Source organism: Pocillopora damicornis, chromosome 4, assembly GCF_964200805.1.
Source record: "Pocillopora damicornis chromosome 4, jaPocDami1.2, whole genome shotgun sequence".
NCBI classification, from domain to species: Eukaryota; Metazoa; Cnidaria; class Anthozoa; order Scleractinia; family Pocilloporidae; genus Pocillopora; species Pocillopora damicornis.
Window position 1 is genome coordinate 30,735,583 of NC_142673.1, and position 26,151 is coordinate 30,761,733.

The following is a 26,151-nucleotide window of genomic DNA, read 5'->3' on the forward strand; positions in this document are numbered from 1 at the left end:
TTTTGAGGCATCTTAAAATTGAAATCATTTGAACTCTGAGAATCATTGAACAAAAGAGACCGAATTCCTTCTCCATAAACTGATCTAAAACCGTCTCTTTTCCTGCCTTGCATATTTTATCATCAGTACGGGTGGGAAAAAAGGTTCCGCTTTGATCGAGTTTTGTTTCCTCCGCTTTGTTTGACTTCAGCGAACTTTTCGTCACAAAATCATCACAGCGTTCAAAATCTAATGTAGGGAAATTGCTCTTACAGGATCTGTATTCTAAAGGATATATTAATCAGTTCACAAAAAGCACAATATAATTCAACACAAACTATTTATTTCAAATGTAAATTTGTTGAGATTTACGGTTAATGAGTGAAATACGAGTCACTGTAACGTCGTTGAGGGCGTTTTGTACAAAGTCATGCAATATTTTTGGAATAAGCGTTTACAGTGACTAAAAGTTATTTACAAGCTGTTTAAAGAGTGAAAAGTAATTTTCATAAGGAATTCTTATTGATCGATTGCTTCAAATTTGCAAGAGGAGTGGTAAAGCACGCCTTCCAAATCAGGTCATGAAAAAGCTGTGTTTTAACAGCTAATTTTGAATGAATTATTAGACTCTCGGCTTAATTTTAGTTGAATAGAGCGTCAGGTGATGCTACATTGTACATTTTACTGAGCTCCATTATCTGTGGCGGTTTCCTTTGATTTTCGTTTTTCCTCTTTGGCAGAGAACAAACCCCAATATTGATTCCGGATCGTTTGAGCCAGATATTCTACAATGCAAATTACTTGACAATGAATTTACCACCAAGGTTTTCAACTGTTTTAAGAACCAATTTATGAAGAAATGTTCATTTTGGCGTTGTTTGGTCTAGTGGGGGAGACGATAAAATCACTGTCAAATATGACGAGTCATCTAAAGGATTTTTCTTCTAAAAGCCACTTATTAAGACAGATTTCAAGCGCGTTGTTCACTACAAGTGGCTAATACCACAATGAAATGACTACTCTGGTAAGATATTTAAACTTGCTTATAACTGGTAAGTAAGTAGTAAATAGTACAAATGATGTAACTTCTTTACGGTAGAGAGTGATCCTATTAGACCGAGCCGTGGGCCGACACAAATGAATGAATATTTGTCTGAACTAGTTGCAAGTTAGATGAGGGACAGAAACTCGGTACAATGTTATACTTGTAGGGTATCGGTGGCACTGGGAGTGCAAATTGTTCGTAATAAGGAAACACTGCAGTTTGTATCGGATAAAACATAGCGTTCGCTTCTTCCCACCGTAAGTTTGCCTCAAACTCAGGCGCCATTTGCTTTTTCCATTTAGTCCGTCGGTTCTGAAACCATGTTTTGACTTGAGTATCCGTGAGACGAAGACTTTTAGCCAAGTTGTTTCTCTCTGTGATCGTTAAGTATTTCTTATCTCGAAACTTTTGCTCCAAAGATTTTAACTGGCTGCTTGTGAAAGCTGTTCGCCTTCGCCGTATCTTGTTCAAGAGGTCCTCTTGTCTGGGGAACTCAGCGCCGTCGTCGATTTCATCACTGTAAAGTACTAACTTTGATGGGCAATGTTCTAAGGAGAAATATGTGTAGACATCATCTTCATCATATTCTCATCATAGTATGGAACTTTACACTTATGGCGAAGGTAAAGCTTTTACATCATACTAATGGTTTGATAGCAAGATGATTTTCCCTTCAATTCGCTCACCTTTTTGGTCCTGTTGTTGACTGGAACTTTCATCAACACAATTCGTGTGGCGCAGATCAACATCGTTTGTTTCTTGTTGTTTTTGCGTTGAATGTCCAAGGATGGCATTTATACTGAATGATGCCATGACGTTTTAACATAAGGAACCTGAAGTACGCCCTGGAACAAGTTGACTAAATTGAAATCAGCAACTATTTCTATCCGCTAAATATTATGATACCAACATCCGGACAATGCTAATCTTTTTGACAGCCAATTAAATATAGTCTGCTAACCTTAACTTGTTTCCACTTTACACAACAAAGGGTCGGTAAATGATTGGGACTTACCGTAAACAGACATATAAGCGGTTGTCACCTGAGATGACTGTAGTATAATGAGATCATCAAATGCTTCGCCGGCTAACACAGCCATTACACACTACCGCAAGTACATACTTCACTGAGTTGACCATTGTTCAAAAATTGTGTCCGGTTTCAAATATTCTAGAAGGAGAAATCGTTGCCAAAACTCCATACAAAATCTGATTATGTACCTTTATTTTTGACATTTATCTAGTGTAGATTTTGGGGAGGAGTTTGTTAAATGTTTCATTGTTGCGTGATGGAATGGTTCATTGCGAGGAAATTGGCACTATTAGTTCTGTAAATGTCGGCCAAACATCGCCAGACAATTGTGTAATCTCTCTAATATCAAGTTGCATGTGTGACGTTTTCCTGGGTTTTATAAATACAGGAAAAACAACGGATTTTCTTTTTCTATTCTTCTGGTGTGCAAATTGCAATTTATCAAGCGTAAGTGCTCAAAGGGAAATGTAATGAGCGCACCAGATAAATTATTCGTCATCAGACAAAAACGGTCAGGGTTTACCCTTTCTTACAAGCCTGTAATAAGCTTTACTCTCCGTTCGTGTTCATTCCCAAAGAATATCAAACGCAAACATTTCCTTTATTTCTTAATCAGTTAGAATTTATGCGACGATCTTTGTGTACCGTGTGACGAACGGCGGAAAAAGAGTTCACAGAATAAGCCCCCTTATTGTGCACTTGATGAAAGATACGTATTTGAAGACCAGCCCTCCCCCGCTAAGAGTTTAATTGGGGAGCTTTCATCACGATCGCCAAAATGTTTAAATTTAGCTCAATAAGAAGATTAATAGTTCTTGTTTCTAATCAAAACAATCTACTCCCTTCGAAATAAAACATGTTATTTAGGATAGGCAACTTATCTATCTGTGTACCATCCCATACAGACTATTAACCTCAGACCACTACAAGTTCACTTTTCTCGCTTTTCATATAAGAACAATTTACGTCGCGTGCCATCAACCAAATCGGGCGAAAGACATACGTAACTCATAGCATAAGCTTGCTACAAATTTTAAGGATAATCCGCATTTTCATACCGGTTGGTCCGGAGATCCTTAAATGAATTAGATGTTTACAAGCGCGGGGTTTCGAAAGCCTTTTAGATTTCGATCTCATGAGTGGATTTGTCCTTTCTCAGTCTGATCTTGTGTTTGTTTATAATCATTTATAACTCTTGAGATTGTGATTTTACTAAGAGGTGATTAAAGCTTTTAAAGGTGGAAATGAAAGATATTAAACAGGTGTAATCCTTCACAGACTTACGCCTGCGTAATGTTCACGCATGGAGGACTGTTTGTTTAGTGCGTAGAGTTCCGCCGAAAAGAAACCATGAAATGTAGAGTTGTTCCGATCGAATACTCCGGTGTGCGAATTGTCTCACAGTAAGTAGATCTTAGAGAGGTGTTATCTGTTAGAGCTCATGATTAACATTCTTTGATTGAGGTCATCAAACCAGACGTATTCTAAGGCATGAAAATTCCTGTAGTTTAGATTCCTCAAATACGTATCGCATCGCCGAAGCAAAATTGATCAATGCGTGAGATCGTGAGTGATAAAAAAGTGTAGGCAATAGAATAACGTTGAGGAAAAAAAAAAAGCTTTCTTAGGAAGTAAGTTCGTACTACTTAGTTTGCTTGGTTACTGAACATTTTTGGTACCAAGAACGGTAACATAGGGGCATAAACTAAGAGATCTAATTGAATGGGGTATTGCAGACTTTGTACAAATAAAACTTTGATCGATAAAGTTGAATTATGTCTTACTATGCGATGCGTGTTCGAGGCCAAAGTGGTTAATGTTGAGATATTCAAACACCTTCGCTCACTAATTTTTGGCGACCTCCCATTAGACCTATTAGATAACTTGTATTACAGTCACAGAGTCGACCGTGGCTAATTCTAAACACGTTTTATTGGAAAACTCCTTAACTTAATGTCACATTCGGCAGCTAAGGAAAAAAGTACAACCTCATCTTTTTATCGCTGCAAAACCTCACACTTTAAAATGCTGGGTTTGAAGATTGGGGAAATATCCTCCTGTTTATGTTGAGGTAATTACAACTTCTTTTGTAATTGCAATTCACTTGTGAAAGAATTTAAATGACTGAGCAGCGATATTTCCTTTAAAGACATGGGATAATAGAGAAAACAAACAAAGAGAGAGCACTAGCGAAGACGGAAGTACAATGGATAATGATGAAGAATTTTAACACTTGCATATGACAAACTTGAGAAGTTTAGGCCGATTGAATATTTAGAGATGAACAAACTTTGATGTGCCTACTTAATGTAGACATAAAAGTAAAGCTAGCTAGTGAAGTGTTGCTTCCGAATCCCGATTTAGATTCAAAAGGCATTCATGATTAACCTCATAAAGAAATGTCTAAGTCTGAAAGTAATATCACTCTACGTATTTCCTACTGGGATGGACAATATGATGAGGTATTTCAAAATGATCGCCTCAAATGCGGTATTTAAAACTGTCGTAGGACATATAACGTAGTGATGTGCCAAAGAAATAATACTTTACAATCAGCTATTCTCGAAAGAAAGACAAAGTCAGTTATTGCCGACGATGTTTTTGACTATTAAACTGAAATCTTAGCTCGTTAAAAATAGTTACTATACCAGTTCAGTAATAAGTGTCAACTCAAACCAAAACTGTACGAGGAAACCTTTTATTAACACGTATATACCTTTTGTACATTTGGTTCTTTGCCCAAAATCGCAGACTTGTAATTTTGTACGGTAAAATGATATACTATTCATGAAGGAAAATTACTAACATCCTATCAGGCAATTTACCGCCATTGTCCGTTTTGGAATAATGCGGCAAGATTCAACTTCGAATTATATAATCACTGCAACGTATGTCCTCTTACAGTGTTTCAATACATCGTATCTCGGTACTTTGTGTCACAAACCGTAAAAAAGGAAAGCAAACCTAGAATAGGCGTTGCCCTAAACTATTGAGCTCCGTGTGGTGGAATAAACGTTGGGGGCGTACATGAATACATTGTGTTCATCCTGTAGATTGGAGGAGGAGGCGGACAATGACAAATAGGGACCCATGGGGGGTGGTAAGGTCCAATACTACTCCTTTGTATTTCATAAGCCAAGTGGATTGCTTCTCCAACATTTTCTCTTTTCCACTTGGTTCGACGATTTTGAAACCAAGTTTTAACTTGTTTGTTACTGAGCTGAAGAGACTTTGCTAACATATCCCTCTCTGCAATGGTGAGATATTTGTTCATCATGAATTTTTCCTCGAGACATTTCAATTGAAAACTTGTGAACGCTGTTCTTTTTCTCCTGGTTTTTACAGACTTCCTTGTAGCTTTAGACTCACGGCTGTCTTCTTCTTTTGATGCCACAATTCGATTGTCTATTTGAAAAACAAGAAAGTTGAAGCTGTCAGCCAAGAGTAAGATTTAGATAAATATAAATCGAATGTCTCGGTCAAAAGCACTCAAAATAATCAGAACGGATGAAATTAGCCGGCATATTATCAATTTAGATGAATGAATTATTGACACTTTTCTCCCACAATAATTTTCATTTATATTCAAGCAGTAGTCACCTGGATTTCGAGATTCTTGCTCATCTTCCTCGTCACTCTCCATCGTTGTATTAAGCCCAAGCCTGTTTCTCTCAGGCCCACGAAGTCTCTGATCATGAAATGGCGCTGTGTCCCTGATAAGTTCTTGCTGCGATCTTGAGGAGCCCAACAAAGCAGCGATGGTAAAATTTGCTGAATTGACTGGCTCCATCATCTTGAATGTTGCCTACAAATATTTTCATTATCCAATTTAATGAAATCGACAAACGATAGTTCTCTGATCTCAAGCATGAAGTGAACAAAGTGATTTGCAAAGTAGAGTTTAAAGGTAGCTTCTATCTTTCACCGTTGTCGCTGCTTTGTAACCAAACTTTTCTTTCACCCGGGATATTTTGTTATTGAATAAAGTTCAACAAACGTTCAAATCTAATAACATAAATATGACCCATAAATGAGACTATCGTAGTTCTGAGTTATGCTTTCTCTGAGTCGATTGGTTCAATTTATCTTACCATAATCTATAAACAGTTAAACCACCATTTGACGCTGACACAAAAACAAGATCGGTTCAACTGATAACGTGCTCAGTCCGATTAAATCTCCCATAAAAATTCTCGATGCGTACTGCTCGACTAACGCGTTCGTTATTTAAAAAAATTGATATCAGATGGAATGAAAGTATTCAAGAAAACTACTAAAAAAAGCATTTCATGAGGGGTAACAGAAAATTTAAGATAAGTCGTTTGGCCGTCTTACCTCGTGCTTCTCACGCCGCGGTATTGAAGATTATCTATTATGACAACTTAACTGGGAAGCAACTTAGAAAAAAGACTAGTAGCTTTGGCTCAGTGGGTCGAATAATTGAACACACGTTGTAACAAATTTAAAATATATGTGATCTAATGCGACGGAAAGTATCTTGCTGTGCGGAGCATTCACCGTATTTATGCTCAATTATATCCTGAAGCGAAAAGATTGTCAAATCGGCCAGAATTTCTAAAGGGTTAAATCAAGTTAATTTGAAGGATTGAAAAAGTGCATCTCTATACATAAAATGTGTTGAATACATCATTACCTCTCTAACAGACCCTCTTGATAGAACATTCCGGTGAAGATGGATATTATCCAAACACAAACAAATCCAACCATTTGGTTAGCCCCAGGGCCCATCTTTCACGAGGAGGGCACACATTAGCCACATGCTTTAATAGCACCACAACGCTATAACAAACGATCATATAAAGAGCAGTTAAAATGACCTTCCATAAGGAAATTTCCAAAATCATCATGTTTTAATCAACGATGAGTTCGCGAAAGGAGTGTTGCCTTTTGATTCAGAATTAGCCATCGATTAAAAATTTCAACATGATGGTTTGTTTTGAGGGTAAGCGGTGTTTATCCTGAGATAACCGTATCTGGTTACTGTGTTTTCTTGTGGTATGACCAACTTGGTTCCCCTGACAAATGGCTCTAAGTGCTGAAACTTTAATCTACATTGAAACTAAAATGTGCTGTTAATTTATTGGCGGAAATACCTAAATGACTCCTATCGAGAAATTGTCGTATTTTTCCATTCATCAATAAAACGTCGGCAGTTAAGAAAAGCCTCTTAATTGTTGCTTCATAGAAAAACTGGACGACTCCTTGAAAGTGACAAAGCACAGAATTTGTAGACATAACATTTTTCCTTCCTTGATCTCCTGGAAAAAAAAAACTTTATTATGATTCGTGAAATTCGGTGAAGTAACATCCAACTTACAAGCCTTCTTTCCCACAGTGAAGGGAGTGGAGCGGAGTGATAGTAGTATTACAAACTTTTTGTTAGTTCACCAAGCATATGTTTTGTCAATCACCCAAATTTGATCGGAATACCACCTGCCTTGTTTCATCCTTTTCTTTGTAAAACGAACTAATGTTTGGACATTTAATCTCTCAATGCTTCAAATAAAGTCACCTTTTGGTAAAGAACAAATTCTCAGCAAATGTTGAAACTATTTAAAGAATCATAATGTCAAAAACACACCCCTAAATAAAAAGGTATTGATGGTAAGATTTCACAAAGTACATTATGAATGATACATATTATTTAAATATTAAGATGTTAAGCGGCTTAAAGAACTGCCAGGGCTAACGGTTAGTTACAATGGCCTACCTATCCACACTCAGCCGTAAAAATTTCCCTTAAAACAGAGGTCAAAATCCAATTTTGAAACAAGATTATCCTTTTTCCTGGTATTTTTCTGTTTTTCCATTTTGGGTAAAGGAACTAGAAATTAACAAAAGGTCATAGAAATTTTAGTTTTCTCTTGCTACGAAGCGGCTGACGTTTATCCAAAGGATTAGTGAATTCTACTTTTAGACACGAAAAGTCGGTAAAACAGCAATCCCCTTTATCTCAGAGGAAGTGAATTCCTGCACCCTTTGATCGAGCTCTGGTTACTGAAGCCGCCTGCTAAGTCAACCAGCGCGAGCCCATTCAAGTTGCCTTATGCGCTCTTACACAGCAATTTTACTAATATGTTTTCAATTACCATAAATTCCCACTGCTTCCGCCAACTGAATGTAGATCGTCTGTCTCGTACTCTCCGGCAAAGATTACAAGGAAAGTTTGACAGATTTGGCAAGGCGTCTTTTCGTAAGAATTCAAGTGAAACTTCTTTTGTCTGAAGAAAAGGTGAATCTCATTGTCTCGACAAAAAAAATTTTCATATCATTGTCTAAATCAAGTCTGTTAAAATGGCGCAGGAACTTTGTGGTGTGTGGATACAACGAGTCGAGGATAACAAATTATTTACACCATCAAGATGAACTGGACCAGCCTTTTGAATTTCAAAATGTTGAATACTGAAGCGAACGTATTTCCAAGTTGATCCTATTGGGTTTAAGATGGTACAATTTTGAGGAGAAAGTAACAAATACACACAATGAAACACATCTTGTTGATGATATATGGTCAGATATCTAGTCGATTGTATTGCAATCGCCAAAACGCACAAGTGTATTTCATTACAGAGCCTTCACAACTGCCGCGCATCCTGCTACGTCAGGTTGTGCGCTAACACCGGAAAGAAAAAACTAAAGATCAGACATTTCCGTGAGCATTTAACTGACATATAATGATCAAAGTGCTAAGCTAGTTTCTAAATCTTTTAATCGCTACGCTTATTTTTGAAAGTGCTTTTGTGTTGTGTTTGTGGTCGGTCTTTATGTAACCCTCAACAACTGACCAACGGAACCCAAGCTGGCTTTGGGAAGCTGTCGAGAAGCTACAGAGAAGCTACAGAGTGCTTCATAGAACTTTGATCACGCGCAAGCATATTTATCCGTTAGAAACTTTGTTTTATGCTCCTTACTCGTACTATTTTGTCTTGTGAATATCACACATTTTCAATGAAAAGCAGATCATTCAAATATTTAGCTAATTCAGTGATCAGGGTTCGTTTCTGAAAAAAAAATTATTCAGAGAATTTCAGGCCTCTTGGTTCAGGAAAACGATACAAGTGAATTACATGTGTCCGCTGGTTGTCTTTAAATTAATCAGTGAATTTTTCTCGGAAGGCTTATAATTATACATTCAACACCTTGCTAGTTCAGGGATTACCGACCGTGACATTTTGTACAATTTAAGATGTAAGTAGTTGTTGCAACTGTGCCATGTTCTGAACAAATGAAAAGGATCAGCCTATTGAGGAAAAATTTCAGCGGAGAGTCAGTTGGCTGGTAGACTGATACTCCGGAATTAAAACTTCTAAAGTCCAATCTCTTGGTTGAGCGTTCAAAAACATAGGATCGACCTGTGAGATAGGAATATATCGACCCCAGTCCCTTTGGCGGTGATGGGGACGTAGCAATCTTGCTTCATTAGGAAATCACAGTGAGGTACGGTTAGAAATGGTTTATCATCAACTCTTCAAGTCCCGAGGCTCCCAAATTAATTATCCTCACAATGTTGTTCCTGCGAGTTTGATGCTAGAGAACACAATTTCCTCTGACCGATATTTTCGTTCTTCCTCAAAACCGAAGTTGTGTGCTTGGCATTGTATTGACACTTAACGGAGAAATTAAATATTAATTTTTGAACGAAAAACAAACTAAACGAAGAAGTCGTAAAAAGACGAGCTAAAAAAGTAGAAACTGGCGACAGAACAATAATTTAGCAAAACTAATGTCCATCTCTCAAAGGAACAGCGCCCTCTGACAATAATTTTTTTCTTAACTTTGGCTTAGGCCTGGGTCTGAGGTGAAAGCCATTTCGTAAGTACAGTCTCATGAGGGGTACTCAGGCTACTTGGATGGCAAACACTTTTAACAAACTTACCCTGATACAGAAGCAACTGTTTCGTCCGTTTTGCAGCGGGTCGCAGTCAAAAATGATTGCAATGTACTAATCTGATGAGGGACAGCTCAGAAGGAAGAGCTTGTCTAATTTTTTTTATCTTATTTCATAAAATCCCCGTAAAGAATGATGCTCAGTCACTCATCCAGATCAACCCAATGTGTCGGGGTTGATGTGCAAAGGCTGATCCATAATGAGCCCCTCGAGCTGCGAGTTACTCACTGATTGATTATTAAGTTTTAGTCAACTCCATTTGAATAAAGTTGAATTGATACAAAATAGGAAAAGATAAACACCTCTTGGTATTTGTATCGTCACAATTTTTAATCTATGTCACGGCTTGTGAATCGATATTGAAAATAAAAAGATCAACCTTAGTCTTTGTCTGGGCCTGAAGTGTTTCGTCTACTCCATCGATCAGATTTAATATTTCTCTGTATACACCGTAGCCCTCGTACATGGATTCGTTGCCACATCTCTAGAAGAAATCTAAACTGATTTTGCCAAACGCATGCTAGCTGGTTGTTTTATCATCCGGGATATCTACCCTTTGATGGTGTCACAAATAGATTGAAGTGCTTGCTCATTGAGGCAATCAATCACAGTATTTTAGGCAATAAATTTCAGTCATTGTGGTATGTAGGTTTCTGCCTGCTGAAATTATCATGACCCAACCTTTGATCAGTCACGTTGACATTTGAACCTCGAGTCAAATTATTTTCCAACCGCTGGGACGATAGAAAACTCTTAACTTATCTTTAAGGTGTTAGAATATGCCTATAAAACGCCTGGCTCGCCGAAAGAGCTACTGCTCCCAGGGTAAATGAGGTAGCCAGCGATCTTTGAAGACCATGAGCATTTCAAGTACTTCTTTCAGTTTCATCCCTTGCGACAGCGGTTTCTCCTTTTAATATACCATCTAAGAATGTTCTCTCTAAGCCTCTTTTATTAGAAAGGTATGTCTGAGTAATCCAACTCCAATGATCAGATTCCACTAAAATTAAGTCTCTTGCGGTCACTGAACATTTTTGGTCCATTTTACAAGTCATGATTATTAGTTTGTGTTTAACCCACCCTCCATCTTGGTAGCACTAAAAAACCCTACTGCTCATGGTGGCCCTTGGCTTGGCCTATAGCCTGGCCAATTAACACCAATCTCGACCCAATATAAGGCGCCAATACCGTGTATCTCGAAGCAGCAATGCCTATTTTGCATTCTTCTTTGTTTAGATATGTTGGCGATTTTAAATGAAATTTCATAGCCTTGCCGAACTTAGTTATTTTAAGGATAAATGCACATGGAATGATGGGATCTAATTGACAGTTCGGTCATTGGTTTCTCCCTTCACCGCAGAAAAACATTGCATATTTCATGATTTCTACATGGCCATTTAGTTATCTACCAGAGCACAAATGAATATGTACGTTGTTCAGTAAATCCTTGCCTCGGTAACATGTGTCATCTAATTCCAAAATACCTTTTTCGTTCCTAAAGTTCGGTATTCAAGCAGGAGTCAAGTCATATTCGATTTATCATCAGCAGAACTGACCTCCTATATCTCGCTGAAAGCAAAAGTTTATCGAAAAGATCATCATTCTTTGATCTCTTTCTTCGTGATCCAATTAGCAATTTTTATTCTTCAGATGATATACGTCGGTGCTTTTAGTACTGTCAAAGCGCGAGTAATTAGCGCATTATCTTAATTGGCTATCAAATAATCTAACTGGGGGCTAATGTTGATATTGACTAAACAGTTATCAAAACATCGATCGCATCGATTGTGGCGATTGTGGTGATTTGCAGCAAACAGGCCTGTGCCATCCAATGTCAAGGCTCAACGTCCTGTGGCATTTTAAAATTTTCAGTAAATTTCACAAGGCGTGGAATTCCCTTTTGTCTCAAACGCCTAACAATCAACGTTCTTTCTTGTTTTGATCAAGGCGGGCTGTCCTCAAGATATTTTTGTATTTTGAAAATGAAAGGAATCTCTTCCGTTTTCGCCAAACTAAGTAACTGGTAACTCTCAAGAGGACAGTAAGTCCTGAAATGAAATATTGTTCCTTTTTCTAATTTTTTAGACTCTATGTTGGGCCACAAAAAACGAAATCGTTGCTCTATGTGGAGAGAGAGTTCCTGACATCCCAGTTGAGAAGCTTCAAAGCCAAAGATTTTGCCCAGCTACAGACAAAATAAACATCTCCTACAACGGCTAAATCCGTAGACTGCGCACCGCCAGCCATCGCAAGCAGTAGGCGTAAGTGTCTTACACAGTGAGAAGTGATTATCATGTCTGAAAGAACTTAGAGAGTGGAAGACCTCTGCCTTTCCGAGATACATGTCAAAACATGGTTATAGAATCGGCCTACAAAATCACGATGGAAAGCAACACTGGATTTTGGTGAATAGTAAGGCTGAAAGAAGCAATATGAACAACATCGCCCTGGAAAGTTCAACTGTCAAACTATTTCTAATGCTTTTCCTTTCCTTCTGCAATCACGTATTCCGTGCTTCGCTTCTCTTAAGACTGCTCGCTACTTAAGCTAGATCCCCCACCATGTTTCCTCCAATAAGATTGAAAAAGGCTCACATGGCAGCGTATTTCAAATCTCTATCTATTATGGAAATGGAACAGACTAACAAACTACCATGAAGGTGTTTTACATTTAGCTGAGTATGGACAATCATTAGCAGGAAGACACGAAATATGCGGCTTTATTTCGGCAAACTTAGTTCAGTTGCAAACTATAAATGATAACGTTTTTAACAAATGAAGAAGGAAGTTATTACTAATTCCAGTAAATGCACTCGCGTAATCCGGATAACACCACAACTGCGAAAGTACCGAAGAGATGAAGGTGAGACAATATTTTAACATCGCACCTTGGACAAAAATAGACTAAAGTAAAGTTCATCAAATTTGCTTCTTTTTTCTAGGAATTATTCACTTCAATTATGATATAATCCATTTTTTTTTGCCGACTGATGAATATTTCTAACATTTCATCAATAAAACGAACAAAGGCACGAGGAGAATGAATGACGGATTGTATACAAATGAAAAAACGGATGTCATTTCCTGTTAAGATTTGTTAAGAATGAATGGCCGTTAAGAGCCACTAAATGAAGCTAACTCGAACCAGTTGAACTCTTATGTCAGATTAAGTCGTGCCGCCGCTAACCACAATAAGACTGCAATGTTGCGTGATGCTGAGGGTTGTGTTAAGGAAATATGTTGCTTGCCGCAGAGTGAAGAGTGAAAGTCATTAATTACAAGAACCACATCATAACAAAGAAAACGCACAAGAAACTAATGGACAAATTATTTAACAAATATTTAGCTGAAAACAAACCAAATAAATAAAATGATAACATGACCGGCACAACGTAACACGCTTTGACAGATTGATCATTTCTAGTTACATAGGATCCTTCACCATCGATCATGTCTAAGCTCGCAGCTCCATTATGATTTCAAATACAACCTGGTCCCATGGCAAAAAGTCACCCATTTTAAAACCCAAAACACCTGGTTATTTTACCAACATGACAAACTGGAAGATGATGGTTAGATATCAACAATTATGCAATGTATGATACAAAACAGCACAAGTATTTAACAATAGACAGTTTATTCTTCTGTGGATTATGAAATGCGGCTTTGGAAAAACGAGCAATATAAATTCGACCCCAAAAAGAAAATTATATCATTCGCTGACCCAAGTTCATATCTTTACATTCATACCAGATTAGAGGTTCTCGTGAAACCTACCAGGTTAGATATGTTGAACATCTTAACTCTCTGGATCCTTTTCTTTATTGTAACATTTGTTGCGGTCAGCATATGTAGTAGAGTGTAGAAATAGATGTAAATGAAGTGATCACAATCCTTAGCATTGATAACAACGGGCACAAGAATCAAACGCGGAAAAGCCTGAAAAGAAAAACTTCAACGCCCACGATGGTAAGGCTTCGCCCTCATTTTGCACATATCTTAGAAACAATTTTGTCTGTTAAACTATCACTTGATGATTGCCAAAATAAGGGATATCGTTTCCACCCGTTAAATGCTTTAATGACCTCTCGATAAAACCACTTGATTGAGGTAACAAAGTAGTGTAAACAAATACTCGAGATGATTCACTTAGATCTAGGGACTCTTTAACGGCTTAAGAGATTATACGTACATGCTCATTCAGAAATTTGCCTAATCAGTGTAACCAACCAACCTCCAATTGCGGCATATTTCAAGGAAAAGAAAAATTAATGATATACTACTCGAGAAGAGGATAGCAACGTGTATCGGCGGCGTTCAAGTTACCTTCAGGAAATGCGGATAATCAGGATGATCTTTAAGATTCATAAAATCGAATACTGAGGGGGTTAAGAATGCAATGACCAGCCAAGGCGAATGGCACGCGACGTTGGATTTCTCTGTCAAAAATTATGAGCACCTAAAGACAGTACATAAGGTTACGTCAGATTTTACAGGGGTTTGTTCGAAGCGCCATTTGTTTCGTTATAATATATCGAGAGTAATCAGGGCTCTAGCGCTCTGATCCATCTCTTTCGGTTTTTTTTTCTTTTACGACTGGCAAAACGTTAACACAAATTTTGATATTGAATTCGTCAAAAGCTGCCAAAATGCATGACCTCACTGGGCTGTTCCAATGCGTTTTTTCAAAGTAAAATCATATCTTCAAATTAACCCTTTGCAGGGGACGGTCGCTTGAAATGTTTCAACAGTTCTGTGTGCGGTAGATAATTCCCAGTGCGGTGAAAATCTTTTTCCGTTCTTACTGTAATTGAGCTTATCAAATTAAACCACTCTAAAAGTTAGGGGTTTTGCAATTTGCTCAAGCTGCAATAATTGCTTAGTAACGAATGGAAGGGAAAAGAAGCACAGATCACGTGATGACGGATTGTCTGGCCCATGAATATGAAGCTTCATTGATAAATTTATATTTATAAATTAAAAACGTTCCTAAACAGGTCTTACGTGGTTGGTGTTGTGAATTCTAAAGCTAGCCAGCCAACAAGCTCTCGTAAAATAAAAGTTGGCAAAGAATTTCACAGTGAGGATATTTTTAGGTCGATGATCGCCTTGATGTTATTTTTCATAGCTCTGTTTAAAGCCAGCCAAAAATTTCTATCTAATTAGCGTTTTGCCAAAGTGACAAAACCCTGACCCTTTCCTTAATATAGAGTTTCAAACATTTACCGCTCTTTTGTTCGTCAAGTGGAAACATCCCACGGGTCATCAAATATTATCTTAATTGGCTGTCAAAGCATTTATAGTCCGGATACTGGTATCATAATATTTAGCAGCTATGGGTTTACACAAATTTGTGCAATCCCGTAGGCGTTTCAATTTCTCTTAGTGAGCGGCTCGTACCAGATCAACTTCATGGCCTCTTTTACAATAAACGCAATTTTGGGAAACTCGTCCCTGAAACAGGAGAAAAAAACATATGCCGAAGGACATCATGTGGCTGAGAACTCACCTTCAGACGCCTGTGAAACAGGTTTGTGTCTTTCATGTCTTTATTTCTGTAGAGACAATAATTTGTTTCATTTGTCAGGGTTGCCTCTTCACAATGTCAAATGGGCAATTTGGAAGCTCGTAAAGATCTTCTGATTAAATATATTGTCTAATCGAGTGGTATTTTCTACTGCTTAGGTGAAGCGAACGAAAACTTTTTAGATGAAGAGCCACATGAATATCATCGACCAGTCATCCGTGAAGAACTTCATCTCAACAAAACCCGTAGAAGAAGAACAGCATTTACAAGCAACCAGTTACAATCTCTAGAAGATACTTTTAACAGTAAGAAATATTTAACAATCACTGAAAGAAATAACTTGGCCAAGAGCCTTCATCTTTCCGATACTCAAATTAAAACGTGGTTCCAAAACAGGCGGACTAAATGGAAAAAGCAAATGGCGCCTGACTTTGAGGCGAGTATGCGGTTGGAGGAAATGAAATGTGTCTTTAATCACCTCCAGACTGGTATTTCTTATTGTGGACGAGAAATGCCATCACTACTCCACCCTGCATTACAGCTACAAAACTTAAACACGATACAAAGTTTCTATCCGTCGTCTAATCTGCATGTTGTTTATGGTGACATGACTACAGTGCCCGCGCATCCAACTGCCGGCTTTATGGGTTAATTTCTTCATTCTTATATTTCTTTCAAACTGTGTTATTTTTCGGCAGATCTCATAATCTGTAATTTTGTGGCAGCTATTAATAGTTCTGAACTAAAATAGCTCTTCGCGAATTGTCCGCACTCGTTTAGAACATTCTTGCTCTGCACCTTGTCAGTACAAAATTCAGCGCAAAGGCGACACCTCATAGGAAACAGTAACAACAGTTTCAGACTCATGGTGGAAACTACTACTTTGAAAATAGATTTGTAATGCTGTGCAATTTTTTGCATAACGAAGTTATTTGAAATGTATTTCAGCTGTCGTCTACAACAGCTGTCTATAGTATTGAACTGGTAGATATTACCATAAAATAATTAAATAATAATTCTTATCAGCATCTGATGTTCTAGCTAGTATTTGGACCGATGCTTCCTTAATGATACAGCGCTAATGTTTCATAAATGACCCATAAAGAACTCAAAAAAACAAAAAACAATGTGGAGTAAACATAACAGCATTATATGTGCATCGCATTTTTGCGATACCTGCTGATTTTAAGTGATGACGAGAAGACGAAATTTTTAAGTTTGAAGTAGATCATGCGCAAGTGAGAAATTTGGGCCAGTCTCCCAGCAGACAAACTGACTTAGCTGAATAATCTTCATCCCTGGCCATCTCCTTGAATATTGCATGACGTTTTGAGGTCCTTGAACTACCAAAGGTAATCGAATAAATCTCCAAATGTAATTAATGGAATGTTGGACACTCACAGAGCCAACAAACTACGCAAAAAATGCATCCGCATTTAGGGGAACTAAGGTCACACCAATCAATCTTCCCGGTGATTTCCCCTTGTTAGAGAGGATGTTTAAGTTCCGATCACTTACAACGACAGAGGGACGAAACTCTATCGTTTCTGAGAGTTACTAATCAAAATTTTGTAAAGATAAGGGTAAATATTATGTGATCGCTAAGTACATCTTCCCTTCACCTCCGTCAAACAAATCTAAAAGAAAAAATTATTAGATGAAGGGCAATTAACTGAAAATACATTTTTCATGAGCAAAATACAACTTACACCAGTCTCCCACTGCAATGCAAGATGCAACCTCCACGCCTATTTGCATTAGTTATAACTTTTGTCAATAAATCTAGAGATAATTACAGAGCAAAAAAAGATATGTTGAAGTATAGCTGGGTGAGCAATATTGCTTTACACCTAAACCGATCGAAACCTGTTGTCATTTCGTCAAAGAGAAACTTCGAAAAAAAGGTAATAAGATATTCATTTTCATAAAGATCTGACTGAAAGCATTTTTTACACAGAGCGAAAAGAAGTACTGACAAGTGACTGGTTACAAAGAAGATGGAGAATAATGAAGCCTAATTACTGCCCCCTCTCGGACTTATTCCCAGTCTTTCTCGGACGAAATGCAGCCCTCAAAGGAACACACAGATAGTTTGCATAAGCTTTGTCTCTGCATTCCATGGAGGACGTAAAATTCCAAAGAAATTTAAAACAATACTTAGAGAATAATTCTAAGATGATAAAAAAATGTGAAATGGCAATTCGAAAAGGGTGGATACGTGACTCTTGCATCTTGCAGCATTTTGAAGATGATGTTTTCAATGATGAAGGAAACATCGAAAAATGAAAAGTAAAGTAAAATAATTTCCGTGAGGATGAGAGGAAGAATTAGCACCCCGTTGAGATATGAACCACAGATCTTCCGATTTCAGAAGAAATTCAATTTATTAGTGGTCACCGTTAATAAATCCACTGCAATAAACCCTCCCGGGGGGCACGTTATCACACATTAGTCACATTAGGCAGGAAAGAGGCTAGTTACCTTACCACCACGAATGAGTGAACCAAAATATATCTACGGATCTCTTCTATCCTTCCTGTCATTGACCTCATTAATAAAAAGAAAAAAAACACACGAGGAAAACAGCTGAGAATAAGTTAGCGATGATTCGAACTTAATGACTCCTGATATCTACAAATGGATTTGATAAGACTGAACTGTTTAATTCACCTTCAGACTGCTTCCAATTCCATGACTGAACGGAATAACAACAAATCATTTTATTCATGTTGTGTTTTTAGTCATCATGTCAGTAGAATTATGTGATTTTAAAGGCGTATTCAGTTAAAACATGATTATGGTCACCAGTTTTATCTTACCCGGATTTGTTTTGCCAACTTTTATCCGTTTTTCGGTGGATAAAGAAAAAATAGGCCGAAAATTGATAAGGACGCGGCGGAGAATTTCTTTGGTTCAAGCATCATAGGCTTCAAGTCTGATCTATCATGATCAGGAAAAGCTTGCGGATAGTAACAAGAAGTTGTTTTCACTAGTTGTGTTGTGCATTTTCAGTACCCTTAAATATGGCTGGTGATAAACCCAACCATATTTATTCAAGTCTATCTCGACGGTGTTCTTACCTGATCATCACGAAATAACGGTTCGAATTAATGCCCTTTCTGCGTTAATATACGAACGTAATGGCAATGCAACCACGTAACCATGATTCAACGATAGTTAACAAGATTATTTTTCTTTAAACCAGCCAATACTCTTATTATAAGACCGGACATTAAGATGTCTTCAGCTATCCGTTGGCATAGTCACGAATGTTTGTCATGAAGAATCTCTTTATGAATAAACGACATTATGGTGGCCTAAAGTAATTTTTATCTCGTTTGATACCATATCGCTAAACGCGATCAAAGCGACCAACGTCACAAACAGAGTTACAATTCTAAAGACCTTTCGCTTCGGCGAACAGCTGGCCTTCCCTTAAATAGTTCCCTTAATCCCGCTCTGTACTTTGCACTTTGGAATATGTAGACCACTGGATTCCCACAGCAGCTGGTGTAAACAAGAAAATATGACAATTTGTACAGCAGGCTTCTAGTGGAGAGATTGACCGCCGAGACGATTATAAACGGAATAAAGCATAAGACGAAAGAAAACGTGACTGTTATCAAAATTGTTATGATTTTTTGTTTGTCTTTGTCGTCTTGCTCGATGTTGCTTTCATTAGGAGGAAGTATGTTATTGAAGTACAGAGCTTTTATGATTTGAAAATAGCAGAAAGTCATAGTGATGACTGCAACACCCACCAGTGTCGCCAACAGTGTCCAATAAATTCGAGAACTACTCTCTTTCCACTCCATAAAGCACTGCTTCACCTTTTCCTCGTATCTCTGCTTTATAAACAAAGGCAAAACAAAAGCGATGGAAAATCCCCAAATAAGGGAAATCGCAATTATAACGCGTTGTTTGTCGAGTTTTAAGTGCAAACTCGTGGGTCGCAGCAAAGCTTTGTATCTTTCAATTGAAATAAGAGTAAGGGTAAGTCCTGAAACGAGTAAAGTGATCCCTGCAACCAGATGCATCGTCACAAACTTACATAGAAAACTACCCACATTACCGCCTGGGTGCTCCACAAATCGCAGAATAATTCCCGGTACACAAAACACCAAGGAAATGATGTCAGAAACCGCCACGTTAGCCAGGAGAAAGTTAGTAGTAGTATGCATAGATCGGTGCCTCCTGACCACGGTAATAAACAAAATGTTTCCTAAAATCCCAGCTATCACGATGAGGATGTAAAAAGGCAGAAGAACAATATCCACTGACCAACTTTCCATAATTTCAAGGATTAAGCGTTTCTTTTATTCCCTTCAGTTGGCTTTTGGAGCATGTATTGTGCTAAGCTGATCTTGGCTCAAAATCAAGGAATTGAATATTTAAAATTAACTTGACAGGTCACCTACTTCTCAGTAAAAGAGCGCAAATAAATTTATCTTTGTCTCATCTGCTTCAAGCTGAGAAATGACTTATTCTTACCTAAAATGATTATGCAAAACATTGCTGTTTGTTAGCGCCTTTCCATTAAGTTCATTTGCATTACAAAGGCTAACAAAATTTATGAGAACTTTTTCAATTCAAGCAGTTGGTTTTATGGGAAAAGCAAAGATCCATTGTTCAAAGTTGCACGTGTTAATGAGAATATTCCCGATGGATTTACACGTTACACGGGTTTATTTCATGATTACCTTAACACTTTGCTCTCATTTGATGTTCGAACAGAGCAGTCTTTTAAAGATCTTTTTTTCATTCTGACTTTAATTGTGCATTAAAACTTTTTAAAAAATCCAATTATTTAGAACCTCAAGGTGAGACAGATGGTCGTTTAGAAGAATAAGGAGGAATAATTATTTCGATTAGCACATGAATAATATCCGGATTAAGCCAGCACTCGTGAAAGATCTGATCAAATAAAGCTCACGAATGTCCTTATAAATTTTATTGCCTTTTGCTGACCACAGATGACTGTTTTATCTGCGAGCTCCCAATGCAATGAGTCTTCTTTAATAGAGCAACTGCCGTTGGTAAATAAAGGAAGGCTAAGAGTTTTATAGAGTGATTTTTCAAATCGCTCAGGGCATATTTGAAAAAAATTTGAACGAAATATTCTTGATCACAATCAGACCAGGAAGATGATTTACACGATTACAATATCAACTAATCCAAGCCACAACTTACTAATAAGCATGCGCATTCACATACGTTAATCATTATTTATACCTGATATTTATAAAAAAAATTACTGAAGAACCAATATCTTCGTTTATCTTTTAGCGCACTGAACGCTTTCGACTGCATTCATCCTTGCAGCAGCAAGAACACAAATACTCATGTGTAACATACAAATCTCTAACAATAAGTTCTCTGTAACTCAGTGGAGAGTATGTGATCACGAAATATAAAGGTACAGAGTTCAGTTTCTGGTGGGAGCCTAAGAACTGTTTTTATATCCCATGCACACGATACTTTGTAAAAAAATTCATTATTCCCCGAATAAGATCAAAATTTATCATCCTCCCTTGGCAAGTCGTTAAAATCTTGAAGTTTGCTTAGGACTAAGCCTTTGATACCGGACAGAAGTGTTACGGGTTTTGACACTAGAGCGGGTAGAAAAGTAATTATTTTAAAATCCGAGAATATTATCAACTTGTACAGCCTTCCTTCAACAACGTTTAGGGTCGCTGTGAAAACAACACTCGGCTCAGCTTCGTTCGTACGGTCTTCATGGACAGCAGGGTAAGCACATAGCCACGAGACTAATACTGATGATTTTGGAATGGTATGGATGGTTCATGTTTGTGGACGCGGTAACCTCTTGTACCAGACGCCCACGGACACAGTATTGCCCTCGAGCCAAGGGTCTAGGACCGGAATGTGCCCAGTTAGCAAAGAGATCAGAAGCTTTGACTTCAAAGCCAGATTTATGTTTGGGGGCTGAACGGTCTCATTCATCTAAATTACCGATCAGTAAAACCACTTACTTTAAGGCAGTAAACGTTTATAAACAAATGCCCCAGATTAGAGTTATGACAAACTGCTTACAACAGGATTATCCCAATGACCTGTGCTTATAGGCATTTACCCTGGTTAAGAAGGTGCCATTGGCCGACGATTCCGAATTAGTGCCAAGAAACCACAGAAATAGGAGAAAATTTTCAGATGAATAGTACACTTAGATGTTGGCCTTAAGCATAGCAACGCCTGATCCAATAAGGCTAAATGCTCAGGAAGTCAGGATTACTCATAGCATGGATTACTTTGTCAGAAAGTTAATACTTTTTCAATGATGTCGAATCTAAACATCGCACGCGAAAAGAATTTTACTTGTGTATGTGTCTTGGTCGCCCTTGAAGCGATACACAGTTCACGGTTACTCTGCGCTCCGACATGTGGTCAGGAATTCCATTCTTCCAACCAATATACAATCTTCAGCTTGTGGACTAATTTATTTTGTACAAGTATGTGTCATTGCTATGTTGCATTGTCCATGGATTATTTCAAGTCTAGTTGTTCTCAGCTGTCATCTGACATCAATTCTTCATTTGTTATGTAAAGTTGCGACAATAAAATGAGGTTATATTGAGATAGTTCAGTATTCTGTAGGGAAAAAACAACGTGTTTGATCCCGAAATAACCACAAATGATTTAAACTTCGAGTTTAAGTGTTAGTTGATTATGTTATCTAATCATTATTAAAACATCTGTAAATTAACTCTTCGCGGGGGAATTCACACTGCACATTCAAATCATTCATCATCTAAAAGCTTTGAACTTGGATCTAACACCTAATGTCAAGTGGATAAAAACGTTGTCTTTAAAAAGGTTAAATTCTTCTACCTATGAAGCAACATTTTCCTTGAGCACAAACTGTAAACAACCATACCAACATTGAAACATAATTTTTAAACTTGCCTAAATGGAACAACAGAGTACAGGAAATTCGATAATTAGGCAATTGTCGGCTTTAATGAGCTTGACATTTGTTGAATCAATTCCAAGTCTTATAAGGCCTCTAATAACATTTGTTTATAATTCCTCACGCAATTATACGAACCTTGACTTCATTGCGAAAATGCTTTTTTAATTTGATTATTTGTTACTTCTAGTGGGAGGGTAAAAATAACCCAGTTTGAAGTTCAAAACGATCAAGGATTCAAGAGAATAACAGCGGGGCTGAGGTGTTCAATTTAACTGGAGACAAACGCAATACATAATCTCATATCTTCCCAGTCAAATATTTGTTGATATAATTATCTATATGTCATATTGATCGCTTATATCTCTCTGTTTATAGTTAGCGCTAAACATTTACCGGTTCTTTGTTCTCTTAAGTGGAAACATACGAAGGTTATCAGACATATCTAATTGGCTGTCAAAGAGATTAATCGTCTCCGGATGTTAGTATCACAATATTTAACAGCTACGAATGGTTGTTGATTTTATTACTTTCCAGGGGAAGTTATCGTCATTAACATTCTTCTCCTTGTGAGCATCACATGTCTATGGCTTCGTTCAGTATCAATGCCATTTTGGGACACTCCGAACACAAAAATGAAGATTCAAGCTCCTCAGGAGGTCAACACAGCCTTCATGAATCAAGAGAAAGCACAGGCGAGGAAAGTAAGTTTGCTTCTAATTTCATTGACAAGAACTATTGTTCAGTTGAAATAAACGCATCGAAAATCTTTCCTAATTGCGTGGAGTATTGTTTCGCTTTAGATGACGAAGAAAGTTGTACTTTGAAAGAAGAAGAGGCAGTTTATGTCACTAATTCATCGGAGGAAAACCTAAGTTACGTGGATGATTCTGTGCCTTCGAGCCGCGAGAGCCTTTACATCAACAAGATTCGCAGACGACGCACAGCGTTTACCAGTACCCAATTAAAATCTTTGGAGGAAAAATTCCACGACAAGAAATATCTGACAATTACAGAAAGAAACAATTTGGCGAAGGGACTTCATCTAACAGACACTCAAGTCAAAACATGGTTTCAAAATCGGCGAACAAAGTGGAAGAAACAAATGGCGCCGGACTATGAAGCCAGTTTGCGCTGGGAAGAAATGAACAGTATGTTTAGTCATTTTCAAACTGGTTTTCCCTGCTGTGGAGAAGTGAACACTCATTTTCGCCCTGTGCCACAATTTTACAATGTTATACCCAGTTTTTGTCCATCCTCCAACCTTCAGGTCGTCTATTCCAACATGTCTTTACATCCCTTCTCGTAAAATTATGACTTCAGCAAGCATGATGTTTTTCCTCTAATCTTTGCTAATTGTTTCAGTAAACGACCCTTAATTCAAACAGAAAAGTCATCGATTGCAAGGAGAAATAACAATCATGTCCAATTGTGACTTAGTAAATAAGTTTAGGAGGTAAGAGCACCTATTTCGTGCCAGAATTACTACTTGGGCGTGAAACTATTCACAATAAACTGATGGGCCATTTTTGAACATTCGAGCACTTTCAGTTTGTTTGTATGCGTTATAAACAAACTGGAACGCCTAGTTTCAAGTAGATCTGGGGCGAAACGTGCCTTTAGTTCATACGTAAGTGTGATGTAAATTCCCATCGGCCTGGGAAAAGGATGCGGATCATCCGAGTAATTGACTGATTACTGACCGCATTCCAAACATGTCGCTTTTCGTGGGTTCGGCGGAAACCATGAAGAGTTCAAGACTTTATTGAGATCTACACTAAGCCTGGATTTTGCTTTGCAAACATTTGATATTGATTAGGAAGCTACCCAGTTTACTTAGAGCTGGTAATCCGAGGCTGAGACAATCAAGTTAAAATCGTAAACTACGATGATTTATTATATTTCATCACTAAAATCTAACATTCACAATTCCAGCTCGTTGGTCCTCGAGCGATAGTGTAAGCTTGCGGCGGATGAGTGGGCTCCAGTGATACCTCTTTCCCAGAAAATGTAATACTCGTCTTAATGACCTCCTCATCTCCTCGAATACAGCTTTTGCTTTGTGCTGAACAGTGAAAAGGAAGTAAGTCATATTGTTTGTAAGATGATTTATTATTTCCATCGACTACAAAAAAAAAAATCAAAATGATAGTTTACATGATTATGCAATCTTGCATTTCAACAAATACGAAACCTCCTCGCATACGTACATGTATTTCGAAGCTAAAATTTGGCTTCATGTCTTACGGTATGCAACAAATAGTGATTAAATAATTTTGTGCATCCTAGTTTTGTACATTTACGTTATTGTCGCTTCTGCTCATTTAATTGAACTTTTTAATCTGCGTCTTTTCTCTGGGATGAATGCTGTTGTCAGGAACACCGCGACAGAAGAGCAATGCCTTCAATTAACACCATAATAAAATTTTTGTTTCTTTGAGTGATTGCTAAACACTTGCTCGTGCATCCACTCGCGTCACAATTTGATGTTGTTTGTGTTTACATTTCTCTTCCTAAGGTAATACTCATGTTGGCAGACGGTGACCCATTTTAATTGAAAAATGTATTTAGGAAATATCTTATTGTGGGAAAGGTGTGCGGTTGTTGGGGGATTGTAAATCTGGGATCAGTCAAAAGGCAATTTCTTTATTCGTTTGGTTTCGCAATAAAAATATTGTCCAACAACATTATTAATTCACTTTTACCCACGACTTACCTTTAGGTTTGGATATGAAAGCATTTAAAAACAATGCGAACCAAATAGCTCTCTTCAAATTCGAATTATTACAAAGCTATCCACTGAAATCCTAACTAGAGCGAAAGACTCTTAACTATCTATGAATAGCAAGGAACATCATCGACAGAGACAAACACCAGCACTGTGGACATCCATGGTCCACAATAACATAGTGACCCACTCTAGACAGTTTGGCAAACAGTAATCACGCAGTAGAATCGTGTGTAGCCTATACAGAATCGTGACATAAATATTTTTGATTCAGATTTCTAAATGTTGCTCAGTACAAGACGTGGTAAAATGGTCAATCGATGATCATTTTAAACTTATTCCATACAAACAAAGTCAAAGTTGAAGTATTTTATCAAAGAAGGCAAAATAGTGGCCGTTTACTTGGGACAGCGAAGTTAGAAAATATATAGTACGCCGTTCCTGCATGCAAGTTATAAATCATTTGGGAACGACTTACAGTCAGACACCGAATGACATCTAAGGACGATGTGATTATTACTTCTTAAGGGGGGTTGTTTTCACTTTGTAAAGAAGACGGCGCGTTTTAAGAAGAAAAGGAAAGAAGCCATTGAAAAATATTCGGTGTACTTCTCGACAAACAAAACAAGGGTATTTGTTAAAAAGATCAGGCTGGCGTCTTTTACGATAAACATGATAATAGTCAAGTTAAGATGATTAAGTAAATAAAGGATGATGGATGGTGTAAAGACCCTTGAAGAATTTCCCACTATAGCTCACAAAGTAAAAAATGATATACTTTCATATTTATGGAAGATCGCTCGCAGTTTTTTTTTCTTTTTTGTTCAATCATACAGCGACCGCAAATAGTGTTGGAATGTTTGCCTCAAAGATAAGTGGAATAATTGAAGTCTGTGACGACCAGAACTCTTTCGCTGAAAAGTGTCAGCTTACAGACAGTGTAAGCATAGTAGTTTGTCCTCATCAATGAATCCTTCATGGCACCCGTATAGAGATCCAACCC

The 26,151-nt window shown here is 37.6% G+C and overlaps 5 protein-coding genes across 10 annotated transcripts; 2 read left to right on the plus strand and 3 right to left on the minus strand.

The window, feature by feature from the left end:
* Positions 1-305: 305 nt before the first annotated feature.
* Positions 306-2,347, minus strand: LOC113681717 (T-cell leukemia homeobox protein 1). Of its 2 annotated transcripts, XM_089203707.1 has the most exons (3): positions 2,040-2,347; positions 1,711-1,869; positions 306-1,572 (listed from the first exon to the last, which is right to left on the minus strand). In XM_089203707.1, the coding sequence occupies exons 2-3, from the start codon at positions 1,835-1,837 to the stop codon at positions 1,091-1,093; spliced, it is 609 nt and encodes a 202-aa protein (XP_089059833.1). In that variant the 5' UTR covers positions 1,838-1,869; positions 2,040-2,347; the 3' UTR covers positions 306-1,090. The 2 variants fall into 2 exon arrangements, with proteins under 2 accessions (XP_089059833.1, XP_027054637.1); XM_027198836.2 differs by lacking the exon at positions 2,040-2,347 and having other exon boundaries at positions 1,711-2,011.
* A 1,627-nt stretch (positions 2,348-3,974) lies between these two features.
* LOC113681709 (homeobox protein ceh-19) lies at positions 3,975-18,867 on the minus strand. Of its 5 annotated transcripts, none has more exons than XM_089203705.1 (4): positions 17,974-18,867; positions 15,475-15,520; positions 5,658-5,862; positions 3,975-5,462 (listed from the first exon to the last, which is right to left on the minus strand). In XM_089203705.1, exons 1-4 carry the CDS (start codon positions 18,042-18,044, stop codon positions 5,044-5,046), a joined length of 741 nt encoding a protein of 246 aa, XP_089059831.1. In that variant the 5' UTR covers positions 18,045-18,867; the 3' UTR covers positions 3,975-5,043. The 5 variants fall into 5 exon arrangements, with proteins under 5 accessions (XP_089059831.1, XP_027054624.1, XP_089059830.1 ...); XM_027198823.2 differs by lacking the exon at positions 17,974-18,867 and adding an exon at positions 6,712-6,857 and having other exon boundaries at positions 15,475-15,495; XM_089203704.1 differs by lacking the exons at positions 15,475-15,520; positions 17,974-18,867 and adding exons at positions 6,712-6,857; positions 7,172-10,476.
* LOC113681710 (uncharacterized) lies at positions 13,480-16,875 on the plus strand. Its single transcript, XM_027198828.2, has 2 exons — positions 13,480-15,495; positions 15,651-16,875. The coding sequence occupies exons 1-2, from the start codon at positions 15,378-15,380 to the stop codon at positions 16,142-16,144; spliced, it is 612 nt and encodes a 203-aa protein (XP_027054629.2). The 5' UTR covers positions 13,480-15,377; the 3' UTR covers positions 16,145-16,875.
* Positions 17,858-19,967, minus strand: LOC113681707 (QRFP-like peptide receptor). Its single transcript, XM_089203702.1, has one exon. It carries the CDS (start codon positions 19,782-19,784, stop codon positions 18,882-18,884), a length of 903 nt encoding a protein of 300 aa, XP_089059828.1. The 5' UTR covers positions 19,785-19,967; the 3' UTR covers positions 17,858-18,881.
* Positions 19,968-22,694: 2,727 nt separating this feature from the next.
* Positions 22,695-25,105, plus strand: LOC113681711 (uncharacterized). The gene is made up of 2 exons (XM_027198829.2): positions 22,695-23,124; positions 23,224-25,105. Exons 1-2 carry the CDS (start codon positions 23,001-23,003, stop codon positions 23,727-23,729), a joined length of 630 nt encoding a protein of 209 aa, XP_027054630.1. The 5' UTR covers positions 22,695-23,000; the 3' UTR covers positions 23,730-25,105.
* The last annotated feature ends 1,046 nt before the right edge of the window (positions 25,106-26,151 follow it).

Coding starts and splice junctions, on each gene's coding strand:
- LOC113681711 (XM_027198829.2), top strand. CDS start 23,001: ATGTCTATGGCTTCGTTCAGTATCAATGCCATTTTGGGACACTCCGAA. Junction 23,125..23,223: donor AGAAAGCACAGGCGAGGAAA/GTAAGTTTGCTT, acceptor GTTTCGCTTTAG/ATGACGAAGAAAGTTGTACT.
- LOC113681707 (XM_089203702.1), bottom strand. CDS start 19,784: ATGGAAAGTTGGTCAGTGGATATTGTTCTTCTGCCTTTTTACATCCTC.
- LOC113681717 (XM_089203707.1), bottom strand. CDS start 1,837: ATGGCATCATTCAGTATAAATGCCATCCTTGGACATTCAACGCAAAAA. Junction 1,573..1,710: donor TCAACAACAGGACCAAAAAG/GTGAGCGAATTG, acceptor ATTTCTCCTTAG/AACATTGCCCATCAAAGTTA.
- LOC113681709 (XM_089203705.1), bottom strand. CDS start 18,044: ATGAGGTCAATGACAGGAAGGATAGAAGAGATCCGTAGATATATTTTG. Junction 15,521..17,973: donor CACTCATTCGTGGTGGTAAG/GTAACTAGCCTC, acceptor TTGTCTCTACAG/AAATAAAGACATGAAAGACA. Junction 5,863..15,474: donor TGTTTCACAGGCGTCTGAAG/GTGAGTTCTCAG, acceptor AAATATTTGTAG/GCAACATTCAAGATGATGGA.
- LOC113681710 (XM_027198828.2), top strand. CDS start 15,378: ATGGCCTCTTTTACAATAAACGCAATTTTGGGAAACTCGTCCCTGAAA. Junction 15,496..15,650: donor TTCAGACGCCTGTGAAACAG/GTTTGTGTCTTT, acceptor TCTACTGCTTAG/GTGAAGCGAACGAAAACTTT.